This window comes from Sus scrofa, chromosome 13, assembly GCF_000003025.6.
Source record: "Sus scrofa isolate TJ Tabasco breed Duroc chromosome 13, Sscrofa11.1, whole genome shotgun sequence".
NCBI lineage: Eukaryota > Metazoa > Chordata > Mammalia > Artiodactyla > Suidae > Sus > Sus scrofa.
Window position 1 is genome coordinate 110,776,477 of NC_010455.5, and position 17,697 is coordinate 110,794,173.

Below are 17,697 nucleotides of genomic sequence, written 5' to 3' on the forward strand. Positions count from 1 at the left end.
TTAGTGTAATTAGGGTTGAAATTATGGGAAAATGGGGCAAGCTGGGAAGAATATGGACAGTACTTGGCAAAACCTGTCTTCATATTCCACCATGGCTGCTTCTGGTGTCACTTTTACAGATTGTTTCACCACATAGGCAAATACCTACCTGATGGTGGAGAAGGAAGAATTAAGAGATGTTATATAAGGTGTGTAGTCCACAGTGGGCATTCACTGAGTGGCATCTATTAGAATGAAGAAGGCTGTTAGAACAATTTATCTGAAAGTCTGGCAACATTTGCCCTTCTCGATACATACTGTGATCACGCGGTATGAAGCAAAATTTTCCTTTCATTGTATACTGGCCCTGGTTTTTCTTAATTTTTAAACCTAATCATTAACTTTCTGAAGAAATTATATATAAAAATTTCTTAAGCAGATGCCTTGAGTTTTATTTTCCATGCTTCCATAGTAATTTATGAAACATTTTTCAAAAGTTACAGGGGAAAGCTTCATGTATATCCCCAAATTTGAAAAGCATATGAAGAGAAAAAGTGAAACATCCAAGCTAATGTGCTGTCATTTGAGAAACCGCTCTTTTTTTCCAGATTAATTGATGTAAGCTCAAAACTTCAAAGAGTAGTCAAAATAAGTGTTTCTGTTGTTATAGCCCACTTTATCCCATTCCATTGTTTTGGGAATTAGTTAATGGATAAATACCTGTTGAAATTACATGTATGCCATTTCTCTTGACCAAGCAGAGATGAGAAATCTATTTAAAAATGCATTTAAATTTTGGTTTGGTTGGTCATTCTCTAGTGGGAATTGTTTTAAGAGTTGGCCAGAAACCGGAGCCCTGTGGAGAAACAATGGGGCCTCTTAGGTGAATGCCATGGGATACTTTTCTCCATTTTGTTCAGCCAAGTTGGCTGAGCTGTAAACATTAGCCTCAATTGCTTCCCTTTGGTAATTACAGCATGGGATTAAACCAGTGCTGTGCTTCACCTTCAACGTTATAAAAACCATGAGTAGGAAGAAACATGGGATATTGCCCTATGCTTGGTCAGACTGAGAATCAGACCCATTTGGCAGCCAATAATGAGAAAATTGGAATCTCTTTCCAGACCTTTGGAAGAATTGACTTTTCTATAGGAACTTAGGAAAATGTTTCATAATGAACTATGTGTGCGTGGGTGTTGTGAGCTTCTGCAGAAACAAGCAGAGGACTTAGGTCTGCAGCTCCTCAGTGTTCCTCACCCCTGCAGCAAGCTGGCTATGCTGCCCATGCATGCTGCCTGCATGTGCATGTGCTTGGGCTCACATGTGTCCACATGCACTCTGTCCTGCTGGCGTCCAGGATCATCACTGGCCATTGGGACAGGCTTTTACAATTTTTCTCCTTAGTTTATTAAAACCCCTGTGGAGCATCTCAACTCAATACGGGGAACTACCTTCCTTCTCTGTTAACTACAAGAAAAGACCCATTTTAGTTCTTAGGCTCAGAATTGTGTATTCTTCACCCCTGCCACTTCCCTCAGTAGTTCTCTGGCCTTGTGTGAGCTAGCTTAACTTTACTTCATCCTTTTTTCTCTCAAATGGGGATAAATGTATTCACCTCCCAGGACTGTTGGGAAGATTTAATGAGGTGATAATATTAATAGCATTAATTGCTAAGTGAGGTTTTTCTATTAGGTATCAGTTACTGTTCCACGGCCTTAACATGTATTTCCTTATCTCAGGCAGAAGGTATTAAAGCAGAGCCGCAGGTATTCAATAAATATTGTTTGTATCTTGAATCCTTTCGCATCTGTTAATAACCTGTTTCTTATAGGTCATTATTTCCATATTTATTTCACAGCATACCTAACTTCTGTATGATTCTCTACATAATGGCATTAAAGACCAGAATGCAAATTTGATTCTGCAGTTGAACTAGTTGTACATTTTAATCATGCTGTGCCTGGTTTTTCTCATGTACAACATGGATACTAATATCTAGTTCTCCAATAGTTAAGGGAGTTAAATAACTGGTGACAAGCAGGTGGCTGACCCCAGGCGCTGGCTGTGACTCACTTTCTCCTCTCTCTCTTTGCTGTCCCATTAGCGCTTCCCCTTGCTGTTGGCCCTAGGCTATCTCATTTTGTTTCAATTGTTCTCTTGGTCATACTTCTAAAGTCACTGGGGCAAGGAAGGCAGACATTCTCCCTATTTAACTTTTTGTACCTAATTTTCTAGCCTCTCGTCCATGTGTATAAGCCACAGGATAGCAAAGAAAACTAGCCTCATAGAAGTTTCTCAGTAAATACTTATCGAGCAGAATAAAAGGACATGATAAAGACTCAAAGTAGCTGTTTTTTGCCATCAATATAACTTTGTTCCTTAGCTCTAGGAAAGTGACTGGGTGTTTGTTCAGGAGGATAATTGTGTTACTTTTTAAAGAGAGGTTTTTTTGGGTTTGGGTTTTTGTTTTTTTAATTAAGCTGACAAGGCTGGTAGAATTTAAGGTAGGAGGCCTGATAGCTGAATGTGTTAATTTGCTAAGGCTCCCATAACAAAGTACCTTAGACCAGGTGGCTTAAACACAGAAATTATTTCCTCACAATTTTGGAGACTACCAGTTCAGTTTTTTTTAAGGCCTCTCTCCCTGGCTTGTTTGTGGCCTTCTTCCTTTGGTGTCCTCGTATGACCTTCCCTCTGTCTGTCTGTGTCCTAATTTCCTTTTCATAGAAGAATATCAGTCGTATTGGATTAGGACCCACCCATATGACCTCATTTTACCATAATTACTTGTTTAAAGGCCCTATCTCCAAATACAGCCACATGTACTAGGGGTTAGGACTTAAATATGTGAATTGATGGGGCCAGGGCTGGGGGCAGGCACATAATTCAGCCTGTAATAGGTGGGAACCTGAGGACCTAGAACAGTGATCTTTTTCCAAGGGTCTGTGCTTCTCTATAAGAGGAACTCTTTCTATTGAGTTCCTAGAGCCAGAAAAAGTCTAGACGAAGAATACTTGGTTTTGGTGTGTGAAAAAACAATACTTTGTTCTGATTTCCAAACAGAACTAACTAGGACTTAGTCTAATTTTTCTCTTTGTATTATTTTTAGGCTAACTAGACAAATATTGATGTTTAGCACCTATTTTTTTTCTCACTATTGCATGTCCAGTGCTTAGCTCATAGTATATATCAGGAAATAGTTGTTGAATTGAATGCAGGCGATTTGTCTGCCTCTGGACATTGTCAGAATTTCATTCACCTCAAAAGGAAATGAATTGTCTTTTCCATGGTCACTTCTGAAGATCGAAGGCACATTTTTATTGCCTCAGGATTTTTGGACTGAACTTTTTCTCATTTCTAATGTCTATCTAAATTCTACTGCTACAGTAATATATTTCTTTATGAACTATATTTTTTAAATAAAAAATGTTATTGCCATCATTTCCTGAGTTGCTTATCATTTTGTACATTTTTACTGCCCCTCAGTCTTTCTTATTTGTTGGAGGAACATAGGTATAATTTCTTTACACATAGATCAAAACTGAATTTGATAATTAAATATGCTGCAATTTGTATTATAGGAATACAATAAACAAAATACTCAGAACAAATGTTTTGATTTTTGCCTGTAATTATTTGAGACTATTTTGTTTCTTAAAAATATTTTTAGGCATAAAATAGTCTTTGATTGGTTAAGTGAGCAGGTCTCTGAAAGTATCTCATTTGCTATATACATGTAAGTAGATATCTTTCACAGATACTACAGAATAATTTTAAGATAATTAAAACTGAGGCTATAAAACAATTTCCTTATATGCAGGCAATTTGTGGTTTCAAAAAGCTACTTAGTTTTCTAACTGGAAACCTATTTTTTTGTGAAGAGTAATTTATATTTTAGATTTATTTATTTTGGTAATTAGTGGAAATTCTTATTCTTACAAAATATAGTAGTATGTTTATATCTCTTTTATATTTCTTTTAACCCCCTCTTGACTAAAATTCTTATCTTTTGTTAGTGCTTTTGGCCTACTTTTTTAAAAACCTTTTTAACAACTCAGAAACTACATAATAAAATGGAAATAATTTCTCTTCATTATACTACCCCTGTTTATAAGCCCAGGGTTATTCTTGTTTTTCATATTTAGTGAGAACCCAGTTCTTACTTTACTACCTCAGTCAAGTTTGTATTGGCTGCTTAACCATTGGAAGTTTTTTACATTGACTGAAATAATGAAGATTGTTAAGTTTCTAGAAAACAAGTACTTTGCTTCTCTGGACCTTTCAGTGTCTAGCACTGGATTGAATGAAGTTTCCATGAAAGAGGGACATCTGTAATATGACTGACTTTTTTTTTTAATGGCCACACCTGTAACATATGAAAGTTCCCAGGGTAGGGGTCAAATCGGAACTGGCCTACACCACAGCCACAGCAATGCCAGATCTGAGTCGCATCTGCAACCTACATCACAACTTGTGGCAATGCTGGATCCGTAACCCACTGAGTGAGGCTAGGAAACAAACCCACATCCTCACGGACACTATTTTTGGGTTCTTAACCTGCTAGGCCACAATGGGAACTCTGTACTTTTTTTTTTTTTTTTTTTTTTTTTTTTTTTTTAATTTTCCTACTGTACAGCAAGGGGGTCAGGTTATCCTTACATGTATACATTACAATTACATTCCCACCCTCTTTTGTACTTTTTTTTCTTAATAGCTAGTGGTTGGGTGGAGGGAGAGAGGACACTACAGTATAATGCACGTTTCTATCAGATGGTAAGAAAAGCTCATATTTATTCTAAAATTGTGCAACGTGCTATCATATGCTCTGCATTTTAGGCAAAATAGATGATGCTTAAAAGTTAAAAATGGTACCTAGTCAAACTTGTGAGCTTTTGCACAGCAAAGGAAACTGTAAACATTTAAACAAAAAGCCAACCTACAGAATGGTAGAAAATATTTGCAAATGATGTGACCAACAGGGGCTTAATTAACGAAATACACAAACAGCTCATATAACTTGATAACAAAAACCCAAACAACACAGTCAAAAAGTGGGCAGAAGACCTAAACAGACATTTCTCCAAAGATATACAGATGGGAGTTCCAGATATATAGAGGCTAATAGGTACATGAAAGATTCTCAACATCACTAATTGGAGAAATGCAAATCAAAACTATCATGAGATACCACCTCACACTAGTCGGAATGACCATCATGGAGTTCCCGTTTTGGCTCAGGGGAAATGAATCTGACTAGTATCCATGAGAGGGTGGAGGTTCGATCCCTGTCCTTGCTTAGTGGGCTAAGGATCCATCGTTGCTGTGAGCTGTGGCTTGGATGGATCCTGCATTGCTCTGGCTGTGGTGTAGGCTGGCAGCTGCAGCACCAGTTTGACCTCTAGCCTGGGAACCTCCATATGCCATGGATGCAACCCTAAAAAAAAAAAAAAAAAAAAAAAGAATGGCCATCATCATTTATTTACAGACAATAAATGCTGGAGTGGGTGCAGAGAAAAGGGAACCCTCCTACCCTGTTGGTGGGACTATAAATTGGTACAGCCACTATGGAAATCAGTATGAAGGCTCCTTAACAAACTAAAAATAGAGTTGCAATATGATCCTACAATCCCATTCCCGGGCATATATTCAGGGAAAACTCTAATTCAAAAGGATACATACATTCCAGTGTTCATAATAGCACTATTTACAATAGTTAAGACATTGAAACAACTTAAATGTTCATGAACAGATGAATGGATAAATAATAATTTGGTGTGCATGTGCGCACATGCACGCACACACTGGAATATTACTCAGCCATGAAATAATACAATTTTCAGCAACATGTATGGGCCTAGAGATTATGCTACTGAGTGAAGTAAGCCAGAAAGAGAAAGACAAATATCATATGATATCACTTATATGTGGAATCCAAAAATGATGCAAATGAACTTATTTATAAAACAGAAACTCAAAGACTCATAGAAAACAAATTTATGGTTACCAAAGGAAAAAGGGGGTGGGAGGGATAAATTAGGAATCTGGGATTGCAGATACAAACTACTATATATGTAATAAACAGGATCCTACTGTATAGCACAGAGAACTATATTCAATATCCTACATAAACCATAATGGAAATGAATATGAAAAAGAATATATTTATGTATAACTGATCACTTTGCTGTACACCAGAAGCTAACACATTATAACTCAACTATGGCCTCAATTAAAAAAAAAGATGCTTATGGATAAACAATGAGATCCTGCTCTATAGCCCAGGGAACTATATCTAGTCATTTGTGATGGAACATGATGGAGGATAATGTGAGAAAAAGAATATATGTATGTGTATGACTGGGTCAATTTGCTGTACAGTGGAAATTGACAAATCACTGTAAATCAACTATAATGTAAAAAATAAAAATCTCTAAAAAAGAAGAAGAGGCTTTGATGATAATTATTAGTGTATATTTGAGAATTTCTAATGTTATGGTATAAGGACTATTTCCATCCACCTGTAAATTAGCAACCTAAATGAGGATAATGTGATTAGCTTGCCAAGGCTTGGAAGAGGTTACATTTATTAAAGAATACATTGAGCTTTAGTAGGGAGTATGACTCAGAATTTTAATTTTAAGAAGTTTATAGTAGCATAGTAGTTAATTCTGAAAGTATTATGTTAATAGGTTCATTAATAAGCAAAGACTTTTGTGCTCTTAACATAAAGATTAATGGTTATTAATTAAAGTTAAAGCTATCTTGTACACTAAAGTACAGACTTGCCATTTTGTCTCAAGCAGTATTTTAAAAAACAAAGCCCAGTATAATTTTTTTGTTGGTGATATAGTGGTGAACATAACTGCCCTCCAAAAAGCTTAGTGTAATTTTTTATTAGAATGTTTTAGACATGATCAAATCAAATTTTGACCTATAATCAGCCTCCTGAGGTGTAATGAGAAACATATTTCAATATACAAGCCTAATTTTCAGGGTGGTCTTCCTTCCTTCCTTCCCTTTCTTTCTTCCTTTCTTTCTTTCTTTCCTTCCTATCAATGCCTGATGGTCTTAAGCTTTATTTAGGCCATCTGGTCTCTTTGGAAGCTTGGCCCCAGCTTCCAGGTTTACTCTTGTGCTGTCACTGTGCTGTCCCTGCCTTGCAGGGCCCTAACACAGGGGCCATGCTCAGCTGTCCCAGCCCCACCAAATCTGAGGTCCCTGGAGTCTGCTCTGATTCTGCTATTTCATGCCCTTGTTCTCTGTACCCCACAGCTTTACCTTTTGATTATGATATCTGTTGTATTATTTCTTATCCTATGCCTCAACAAATTTTATGCTGTAGCAGTTAGCATGAAGTTGGCGACAGAGGCAATACATATTGACTTTATATTACCTTATGTTACCTTCCTTTGTTGAATTTTTTAAAAAATCATTTGAAGAAAGTAGAAATGGAATGTTGATTGGCTGACTCTGCCTGTTAGCACATCCTCTTCACAACATCAGGGCATCCTGGGAGGAAAGGTGTCCTTGAGTTGGGGTTGCTCAATTGTTTGGTGGGTCAGCATCCCCTCATTTCATCTACAACCTTGGTCCCAGATTAAACGACCTTTTGGTACTCTTATAGTTTCTGAAGTTAATGTTCCCCCAGTGTCATGGACCTGTGCTCACCAAAGCAGGACTAGAGTCTGGTGTTGCCAAACAGGTCTGGAAGCTCACCCTCTAAAGTACATTTACATGGCCCAGAAAGTCTGTTCTTTTCTCCAAAACCACTGAACTGATAGAGTCATCGTAGAATCACCTTACCCACTCATCAAATTCACTTGTCTTGGATAAAGTCTTCAGAAATCTTATGGATTTCATCTATGAAAGTTTTATGAGAAAGACAAGATTTGTTGTCAAGCTGTTGATCTCTCCAAATAGTTTTGTGTAATCAGAAGTGGGTGGTTGATGAAACACTTAGTTTTATAAATTTTAACAGTTATATATGATTATTTCTAAAACTCATATAACTGGGTGAATTAGAGAACCAGAATTCAACATGCACAATTTTTTTTTTCCTATGGAGAGAAAATTTAAGGAGGGGAGTACTTAAATACTGTATACATTTACAGGATATTTGCTAATTACATATACTACATTCTTTTTGCTATTTTCTGTAGGTGATTGAAGACAATACTGGAGTCCGCCGGGTGGTGGTCACACCCCAGTCTCCTGAGTGTTACCCCCCAAGCTACCCCTCGGCCATGTCTCCAACCCATCACCTACCCCCCTACCTGACTCACCACCCGCATTTTATTCATAACTCACACACAGCTTACTACCCGCCTGTTACTGGACCTGGAGATATGCCACCTCAGTTTTTTCCTCAGCATCATCTTCCCCCTACAATATATGGCGAGCAAGGTGAGTAGATTGCTGGCATCACGTCGGGAGCTGTTGGAATTAGTTATAGCACTTAAATAGCTCGAGAGAGCCAGAGAGCCCTTCATTTCTTCTGTAATAAGCATAAGAGAGGAAAGCTGCTGAATAAAGCTTGTGGGAAATTCTTTCTTTCTTTGTCCTGACTTGCATCTCTTTCTTTCTCTATATTTTTTTTTTTCAAATTCTGCCCCCTGTGCCATCCCACAGAGAACAGGTTGTAGGGTAGCCATTTCTTATTTCAGAAAAGGGGCAGCAATCTATCATATATGTTCCCATGTCCTGTTAGCATATTTTTATATAAGAGTGGCCTGAGACAGAACTGCAATATATTATTTCTTAGGCATCCATGTGGTCTGGCAGTAGAAGGGCAATTAAAATGGGTTTTGTGCCCCATATCCACTGATAGTAGACTGTGGGGTATCAGTAACCTTTGGGTTTCCTGGATGCCCTGTTCCAATATTGGCAGAACTTGCTATTGACGTGGCTCCTGAACCCTGTTTTTAGTTTAAGAATAGCCATGAGTGCAGCCACAGTTTCACTGGTTGTTAGGCAAATACTTACCTTGAAATGAACAAGAGTCTTTGACCTTGGTGTTGGTTTAGTCTAAAGCCCTTCTTTATCAAAATGGATACTGAGAAACCAGATAAGTGAGGGTAAAATTAGACTTTAACCTCTAGCATTTTTTCTGTGTCTGACTATGAATTGAAGTGTGTATTTGCTTCAAACATTTATTATGTTGATTTACAGGTAAATTGTATGAGAAATGCCTGTTAGGTTTTGGGGAAGCAATCACCTCACTTTCTCTCATCAATTATGTATATTTCCCTCTATGTTCATATCACATTGGAATATTTTCTTATTAACAAAAGAAAAATTTGAGATGAGTATTTTAAGTGAAATACTCTGTATCCTGTTGTAATTTGATAGAATTTGGGTTCTTTTTATTTTTTTGTTTTGTTTGTAGTTAGAAAGAAATTTAGTATAATTCGAAAGAATCAGGTGCTGTTATAATGGGATATGGAGGGATGATAGCAAAAGATGAAATCAATAATTTCATAAAGGTATCAATAGCTCCCTAATGCAGAGTTCCTGTTGTAGCTCAGTAGGTTAAGAACTTGACATAGTGTCCATGAGGATGCAGGTTCAATCCCAGGCCTCACTCAGTGGGTTAAGGATCCAGCTTTGCTGAAAGCTGCAGCTTAGGTCACAGATGCAGCTCAGGTTCAGTGTTGCTGTGGTTGTGGTGTAGGCCTGTAGCTGCAGCTCCAATTTGACCCTAGCCGAGAAACTTGCATATGCTGCAGGTATGGCCATTAAAAAAACACCCCAAACTCTCTAATGCTATATAGTCTTCTTGCCTAGTAATATAACACTCCAAAACATCAGAGGCTAGACGTATTCCATGAAAATATTTGGATAAAAACTGAAAAAATAGAATTAATTGTAATTTTTTGAAAGGTACTCAGTACTCTGACACGGTACACATTAAATATTTGGGCATGTCAGAGTTTTCTGGTTGGATGTGAGCTAAATAACATTGTGAAAAGCTTTGGCTACTGACTCAAGAGTTCCTGACCGGCCTTATTTTAGCAGTCTTTTAGTAGGGTGCCACACAGTTACTGTTTTGTGAATGGTGTCCTTTGTAATTTTAGGCAACAGTATGATTTAAACCATCATTAGAATTAAGCATGAGTTCCCATCGTGGCTCAGCAGAAATGAATCTGACTAGTATCTATGAGGATGCAGGTTCGATCCCTGGCCTCCCTCAGTGGGTTAAAGATCCGGCGTTGCTGTGAGTTGTGGTGTAGGTTGTGGATGTGGCTCAGATCCAGCAGTGCTTTGGCTCTGGTGTAAGCCGGCAGCTACAGCTCCGTTTTGACCCCTATCCTGGGAATTTACATATGCCTCGGGTGTGGCCCTAAAAAAATTAAAAAAAAAAAAAAAAAAAGAATTAAACGAACAAAATTGTGTTGTTTTAATTTAATAGGCTATTTTGGCTTAGTATCTTTAAAAATAACATGAGCAATAATATAGACTAAAATTTAGCCTTCATTGATTCTAAATTAAAGAAAGCAGAAAACAAAAATCCTTTGCTTTATAAATTAAAAAAACATTCATATATTCTCTTCCCTTAGGTCTCAATGTTCACACACCTAAAAGCAATTTAAACATTTAGTTTCATGGGGTTTCCTTGTGGTGCAGTGGCTCTGCTAAGGATCTGACATTGTCGCTGCTGTGGTGTGGGTTTGATCCCTGACCTGGGAACTTCCATGTGCCGTGAGGCACATGCACAAAGAAACAAAACAAAAACATTTAATTTCTCAAACCATATGAGTTTTAAAGGTTCATGATGTTTTAAAATATTATTGTTTTAGTACCCATGCTGAATATTTGAAATCTCTAATGTAATGAACTGTGGTATTTAAAGCCTTTACCATTCATTTTGTATATTTAGACATGATTTATTTGGGCATGCTCTGTTTGAATAGGGTTGTGTTTCTCTAGTCCAAATTGGTTGTCTTGTAAGGATATGCTTTTTTAAGATCTTCCTCAAGCTTTTTGAACAGAAAGAAAATGAAAAGTGGCGCTTTTCCATTGAAAAATTCAAACATCAGTTGTTAAGTTAGTAGGGTAAACATACATTCCTGGTGTGCCTAGCATAGGGCTGATTTAGGTCTTGTGTCCAGAGAAATAATTAGCAGTGCTCCCTAATCACCCTCAGAAGTACTCAGATTTGGATGGTAATTTATATAGTCACTCTGCATATGGGACCTTTTTTTTTCTTATAAATATTTAAGGACCTGATGTCTGTGTTATATATTATCACACTTATTAATGTCTAAATATAATTTTTAATTACTTTAAATGTTTAAATTTAATATAAACATTTTCCCCTAAGATCATGAGATTGCTTTTCTCGCATATCCTTTTTTTTTTTGGTCTTTTTAGGGCTGCACCAGTGACATATGGAAGTTTCCAGGGTAGGGCTCAAATTGGAGCTGCGGCTGTAGGCCTATGCCACAGCCACAGCAACACGGGATCCAAGCCATGTCTACTACCTACACCATAGCTCATGGCAATACTGAATCCTTAATGCATTGAGCAAGGCCAGGGATCAAACCTACATCCTCATGGATACTAGTCGGGTTTGTTACTGCTGAGCCATGATGGGAACGCCTGCTTCCATGCTTTTGAGCCATATAAAATTATGCATAGTGAAGCAAGGTGGCATTCTGTAAGTCAGTTTGTCTTGCCCCCTGATTACCCTAAAATAAGAGTTAAAGGCCATAGGGTATTATGCTTGGCACCAGGTTGCAGAGATGGCTTATATTTACCACTCTAAAATCTCCTTAAACATTTCCCTTGATTCTGTGAGCTTTGATTATTTTTAATGGAAATTTCTCATCTCATTGTTTTAGTACATTTTGTTCAAATGTTGGCTTTTCTAGGGGGAGCAGATAACTCCTTACATTTTGGTTGCTATATACTTTCCAATAGAAATGCCATTCTGTCCATAAGGATAACGCATACTTTTAAGTATCTTAATTCTAAGGACACATTATTTAAGGGTATATTTTATTTGTTAATTCTAACTTTTTAAATTTATACTCTAAGTACTAAACACAATTAACAGGCAAAGTCTAAGTCTAACTTAGTTACATATTCAGTTAGAATATGAAGTCTTGGTGGACAATAACCTTGTCTTCTCAGTATTTTCCGTAATTTCTGGAACATTTCTGAACACATAGTGTAAGTTTTAATGATTATTCCTTTATTGGTTAGAAATGAATGGGAATATTTTAAACATGTATACCATGCATATCATTATCTTAAAAATATTTTTATATTGTGTTTAGTAATGTGCTAAACTTCTTCCTTCAGGAGTCATTTGACTATTTAATAATTTTTGAAAATGTAGACTGAACTTGCATTTGTCATAATCATCATTCTAGAAATTATACCACTCTATGGAATGTCGAGTTATATCACCCGAGAAGACCAGTACAGCAAGCCTCCGCACAAAAAACTGAAAGACCGCCAGATTGACCGCCAGAATCGCCTCAACAGCCCTCCTTCTTCCATCTACAAGAGCAACTGCACAACTGTGTACAATGGCTATGGGAAGGGCCACAGTGGTGGTGGCGGAGGTGGCGGGGGAGGCGGCAGTGGCGGTGGGCCAGGCATTAAGAAAACAGAGCGGCGAGCAAGAAGCAGTCCAAAGTCAAATGATGCAGACTTGCAAGGTAATGCTCAAAGACATGTGCCATAAAAAGCGAATTGTTGTGATGGACATCCTAAAAAATATATCTTTTGCCTAAAATGGTTATTTCATGACAGTTGATCTTTCTTCTAGGAATGATAGGGTAGACCTTCTCATGCTTTTGCTTATCAAGAATAGAATGTTGTATCATCTCTTTTTTTATTAATACTTCATGAAAGAAATATTATTTCTTTGGTCACATGTGCCATGTAACATTCTTCTTAATCTCAGAAACAGGTATCTGTGTTTTCACACTAGCTTGTCTCTGTTGTTTGATTCTGAGTAGACAGATGTGGAAGGGATCCTTAGTAAAACAGTTACTCTTTCTAAGTAAGGCTAGTTTAAATCTCAAAATAATTATACCTCATAAAACCAGATGTAATTACTTCCACACTGCAGTGTCATTTATCGTTGTATAAGGGAATGTATTTCTTTTTCCCTCATCAGTTGTTGTTTGGCATCCTGAATGAAATATTCATAGACCAAGAATGAGAAGGAAGAATTTGGGTCACCACATATAGGGAGACATAAGCTCAAGAGGGTTTGTGGGTTTTTGTAGACTAATCCTGTGGCTGTAGATCAATTAATTTGGCGAAGAAGGTATGTGTGTTTCAAGTGAAGTTTTTAGGTTAGATTTAGACACAGCCTGTTCTGATGCTACAGGAGTTAAAAAATGGAAGCCTTTTGTATAGGCCAGTAATAGAAGACTGACTTAAGGGAAGTAAAAAAAGGAAACATTTTGATAAGCTAGGTAAGTTTATATGTATAAATAAACAAAGATAAGTAAATGACAAGGTAAGAACTGACTATAACACTACTAAATATTACTCCTTCCTTATTGGACCTCATCCAGGTAGAAACAGGCACTATATCTATGAAAATATGTTTGTGAATGAAAAAGGCAGAATTTGTGTATGGTTGATCGTGTAGGGAAGACTGGCCTCTGTCAGGGCAGAGGGATATTAGGTAAATCCAGACATTGGCATCACTATTTCTTCTCATGTTATTTACACATGTGAATTAATAGTGTTAAAAAGAAGCATGGTAAGATACAGTGAAAATTGAACAGGAATTTCTCTGAGTGAAATGTATTACAGGTTCTATTAATTTTTATTCTTTTCTGTATTTTCCAAGTTTTATGCAGTTATTATGCATTATTCTTATAATTATTAAACAAAACAAAAAAGTATATGGCTTATTTAATATTTTATAAAGTAATTTTTAGTCAAATGATACTAAAATTTATAATTTTAAAATTAAATTATTAGCATTACAATTTTAAATCATGAGCATTTAAGAGAATTCACACACACAAAAATTAGACATTGGTTTTCCTAAGGAGATTTTTAGTCTGTAGAAAAGAGAAAAAGAATGTCTAAGCTACCTACAGAGAGCTTATGAAGTTTGAACTACCTTGATTACTTGATTCATCTTTAATAATTTTTGCCCTGCCTTGCATCAGAAAAGATTTAAGGCAAAAGACATAGATAAATATAACAGAGGCAGATAAAATAAATTTGAGTAAGATCTAAGAGAAGAGATGTAATAAGAAAAGGAAAATAAGATGAAGCAGGGTTGAAGTTAGCATATAAAATTAATGTAGTTGTGAATTAACTGTGGCAGAAGAAAATGCCTTCCTTATATGTGCAGTTATTTCATTTCACATATACCTAAATGTGTAAGCTGCTCTCTGTTTTAATATTCTCTCATGGCTACAAGACAGGAAATGGATTTGCATTGAAATTTATACTGAATGGTTTGCTAATGTCCATGTGTTTACAAACATTTTGGCATTTTACATTATGACAGAGTATAATTATTCTGAACACATTAAGCTTTTTGCTGTTGCATGGAGAACGTGTTATTGTGTTGGAAGTAGTGAGATCACTTGCTATGGGCTTCTGGGAGTGTTTGTTTAACAATGAAAGAGAAAGTATTTTCATCTCATCTTTAGTTCAAATTCGGTTATGGCTGTTTTTCTCATCACATAATTTGCCTCTTCAAAAACACTCCAAGTACTACCCCTCCACATGGTTTAGCCGCAAAATATAGAATCAGGTGGAGTATTATTTTATGTACTCTAGCTCATTCCAATAAGGATCGGAGAGGATTTGCATGTTGGATAAAAAATATCCATTTACCCAGATGAAATGAAAAGTTACATCCTGACTAAAAACTACATACACGTGGATGTTTATAGCAGTTTTATTCATAATTGCCCAAACTTGGAAGCAACCAAGATGTCCTTCAGTAAGTGAATGAATAAATAAACTGGTACATCCAGACATGTAATATACTCAGCACTAAAAAGAAATGATCTAGCTATGAAAAGACATGGAGCCACCACAAATGCACATTTCTGAGTTAAACAAGCCAAGTGAAAGGTTGCATACTCTATGATTGCATCCATCTGACAGGAAAAGGCAAAACTATGAAGGTAAAAATATCCATGGGTGTCAGGTGTTGAGGAGGGAGGGATGAATATGCAGTACACAGAGGATTATTAGGTGTGAAACTGTTCTGTCTGATAATATAATGGTGGGCACACATCATATACATTTGTCAAAACCCATACAACACCAAGAATTATATGTACCGTAGTGTAAACTATGGATGTTGGGTGATGGTGATATGTGCATATAGGTTCATCACTTGTAACAAACGTACTGCCCTGGCTTGGAGGTGAGGCAGGCTATGTGTACTTGGGGCTGGGGTGTATATGATGGGTATTATCTGCATATGGTCATTTTTGCCATAAAACTAAAACTGCTCTGCAAATTAGTCTATTAAAAAATATCTGAGGAAATCAAGGGCAAATAAGATGAAGACATGACTATGGTTATAAATAAAGAATTACATAGAGTTGCCTGTGTAGGCCATCTATTTGGCTTTGAGCTTCCAGGTTGTCAAAGCAAAGAGGGAAACATGACTCAAGTGGAGGAGGCAAACAAAAGCATCTCTTGTTCATGGAGTCCATTATGTTGTTTGTAATGCTTCAGCCCTGTCTGACTCAGAATGTGGCTATTGGCTAAAAGGATCCCAAAAGGTTTCTTCTGCCTTTTCATAAATGGTTGCATTCTCCCCGGATGGCTTTTTTTTTTTTTTTTTTTTTTTATGTACTATAGCCTATACCAGGAAATGATCTCTCAAATAATTGTTAAGGGTACAGAGCCATCTGATTAATATTAAGCTATAATTAACGCTGGTATCTTGACCTGTTTACATTTGTATGTAGTTTGCACAAGATAAGAATATATACTTAACCACGTCGTGTGGTTATATTTTTCTAGCCCACATCTCCAGAGAAAGCCAACCTTTTTAACCTCATAATTCCTTAGATTTTGAGGGACTCTACTTATTCACCATATATATATATATATATATATATATATATTTTTTTTTTTTACCATGTAGAAAATACAGATGTCAAAGAAAAAGGGAAAATTTCAAATTTGTCCCTGGCCCTGTGTTAAGAAGCAAACAACCAATGTTACTCTACACAAGTAAATATATTAAAAAGACTGAGATAAATTAATTACTGTCTGGCATTCTGGTTCTCTCAATTGACTCAACTTCAGAAACACTGGTGGAACATCAAAATAATACAGTCCCCTAAACCTCACTTCAGACCTGCTGAACCAGAATCTCTTCACCTGATGTGGCTTCATGTTTTGTTTTGTTTTGTTTCTTTCTTTTTGGCAGTGCCTGTGGCATGTAGAAGTTACTGGGCCAGGAATTAAACATAAGATTGAAGTGGCAACCCCAGCCACTGTGGTGTAAATGCTGGGTCCTTAACTGCCTTATATTCTAGAATAGACCTTCTTCTCTGCAGTCAACCCCTCCTTTCATTTACTGGTACCATCAGGAAAACAGCTCAGGCAGGACAACGTCCCACAGTACCTTCAGGGAAATGTGGGATTCCTGTTTTCTTGCACACCTTGGAGTCGATGGTGTAATATGGGCAGAGAACAGTTTGGCATCAGATATTCTTGGCTTAGAATTGGGTTTTGTCATTTGCTGACTATTTGCTTTTAGTGTTCCCTTATTTTCTATATCCTCAGGTATAAAATGGGTATTTTAATTTCCATTATTAACTAATAAAAGTAGCCTAGCTTGGTTCTTAACACTTGAGTATAATGGTCACTTTTGTACTTGAATAGTCTTATTTTCCTTCGTAGGATCAGTTCTAAACAAGATACAGCCCCTTCTCAAAATAGGTATCTCTTTGTGCCCGTGTACCCCTGTGGTCCCCTCTCACCATCTGCTGGCCATCTCTCTTGCCTTCATGCCCCTCCCCTGCAGCTCCTTACCCTGTAAGCCAGAAGTGGCTCCATTCTATTTAAACCCATCTTCATTTTGAAAGCTAAACCTGCTCTCCTGGACCTTTACCTCTGAAAAATCTCATCTAGGCTCTCTGAGCAAGATTGCTACTGGGGTAAAAATGTGTCACCTACCTGGAGTTGCCAGGTTTCACACATCTTCTCACTGCCTTATTAGAGACACTTTAAAGTTCTGAGTGAGTCAGAACTCTGGGTACCATCTCGGGGTGTCCTTTCTTGTGGACCCTGTCTTTGGTATCTCCTCATACATTTCTTAGAAACCTGAGTTAGGAGTCCCTGTGCTCAGTCTGAAAAGGACCACCTTGTGATTTTAGATATGTGATTATCCATCTTCATCTCCATCCCATCCTTTGTATTGAGGCTGCAGGTACATCATATCTGAACATGCTCTTCCCCTCCTTAAGGAACCTCCATGATGGTCCCCATTTTCCAGAGAATGAGTTTAAGCTACTTGACACTCATCTTCTGAAGTATTTGAGATTTCCCCACCAGATGCCTAAAGTTTTGCCCCATTTCCAGACTATGCCTTATTCTCTCTTCTTGGCTTTTCCTTTCTGGTCCCTCTGCCTACTATACTCTAACTCAGTTCTTCAAGAACCAACTCAAACATCACCTCTTCTGTGAAGTCTGTCTTCCCAAGGCAGAATAATAGCAGATTGGTTAGAGGGAAGTATTTCAAACGATTTTCCCTATTTC

The 17,697-nt window shown here is 37.1% G+C and overlaps 1 protein-coding gene across 4 annotated transcripts in view; it reads left to right on the forward strand.

Moving 5' to 3' along the window:
* Positions 1 to 17,697, forward strand: part of FNDC3B (fibronectin type III domain containing 3B) — a 344,224-nt gene that overhangs the window by 189,013 nt on the left and 137,514 nt on the right. For all 4 annotated transcript variants that reach the window (XM_021069801.1, XM_021069803.1, XM_021069800.1 and 1 more), the window contains 2 exons: positions 8,139 to 8,382; positions 12,354 to 12,644. In XM_021069801.1, the coding sequence (XP_020925460.1) occupies positions 8,139 to 8,382; positions 12,354 to 12,644 (535 nt within the window). The remainder of the gene's footprint in view (positions 1 to 8,138; positions 8,383 to 12,353; positions 12,645 to 17,697) is intronic.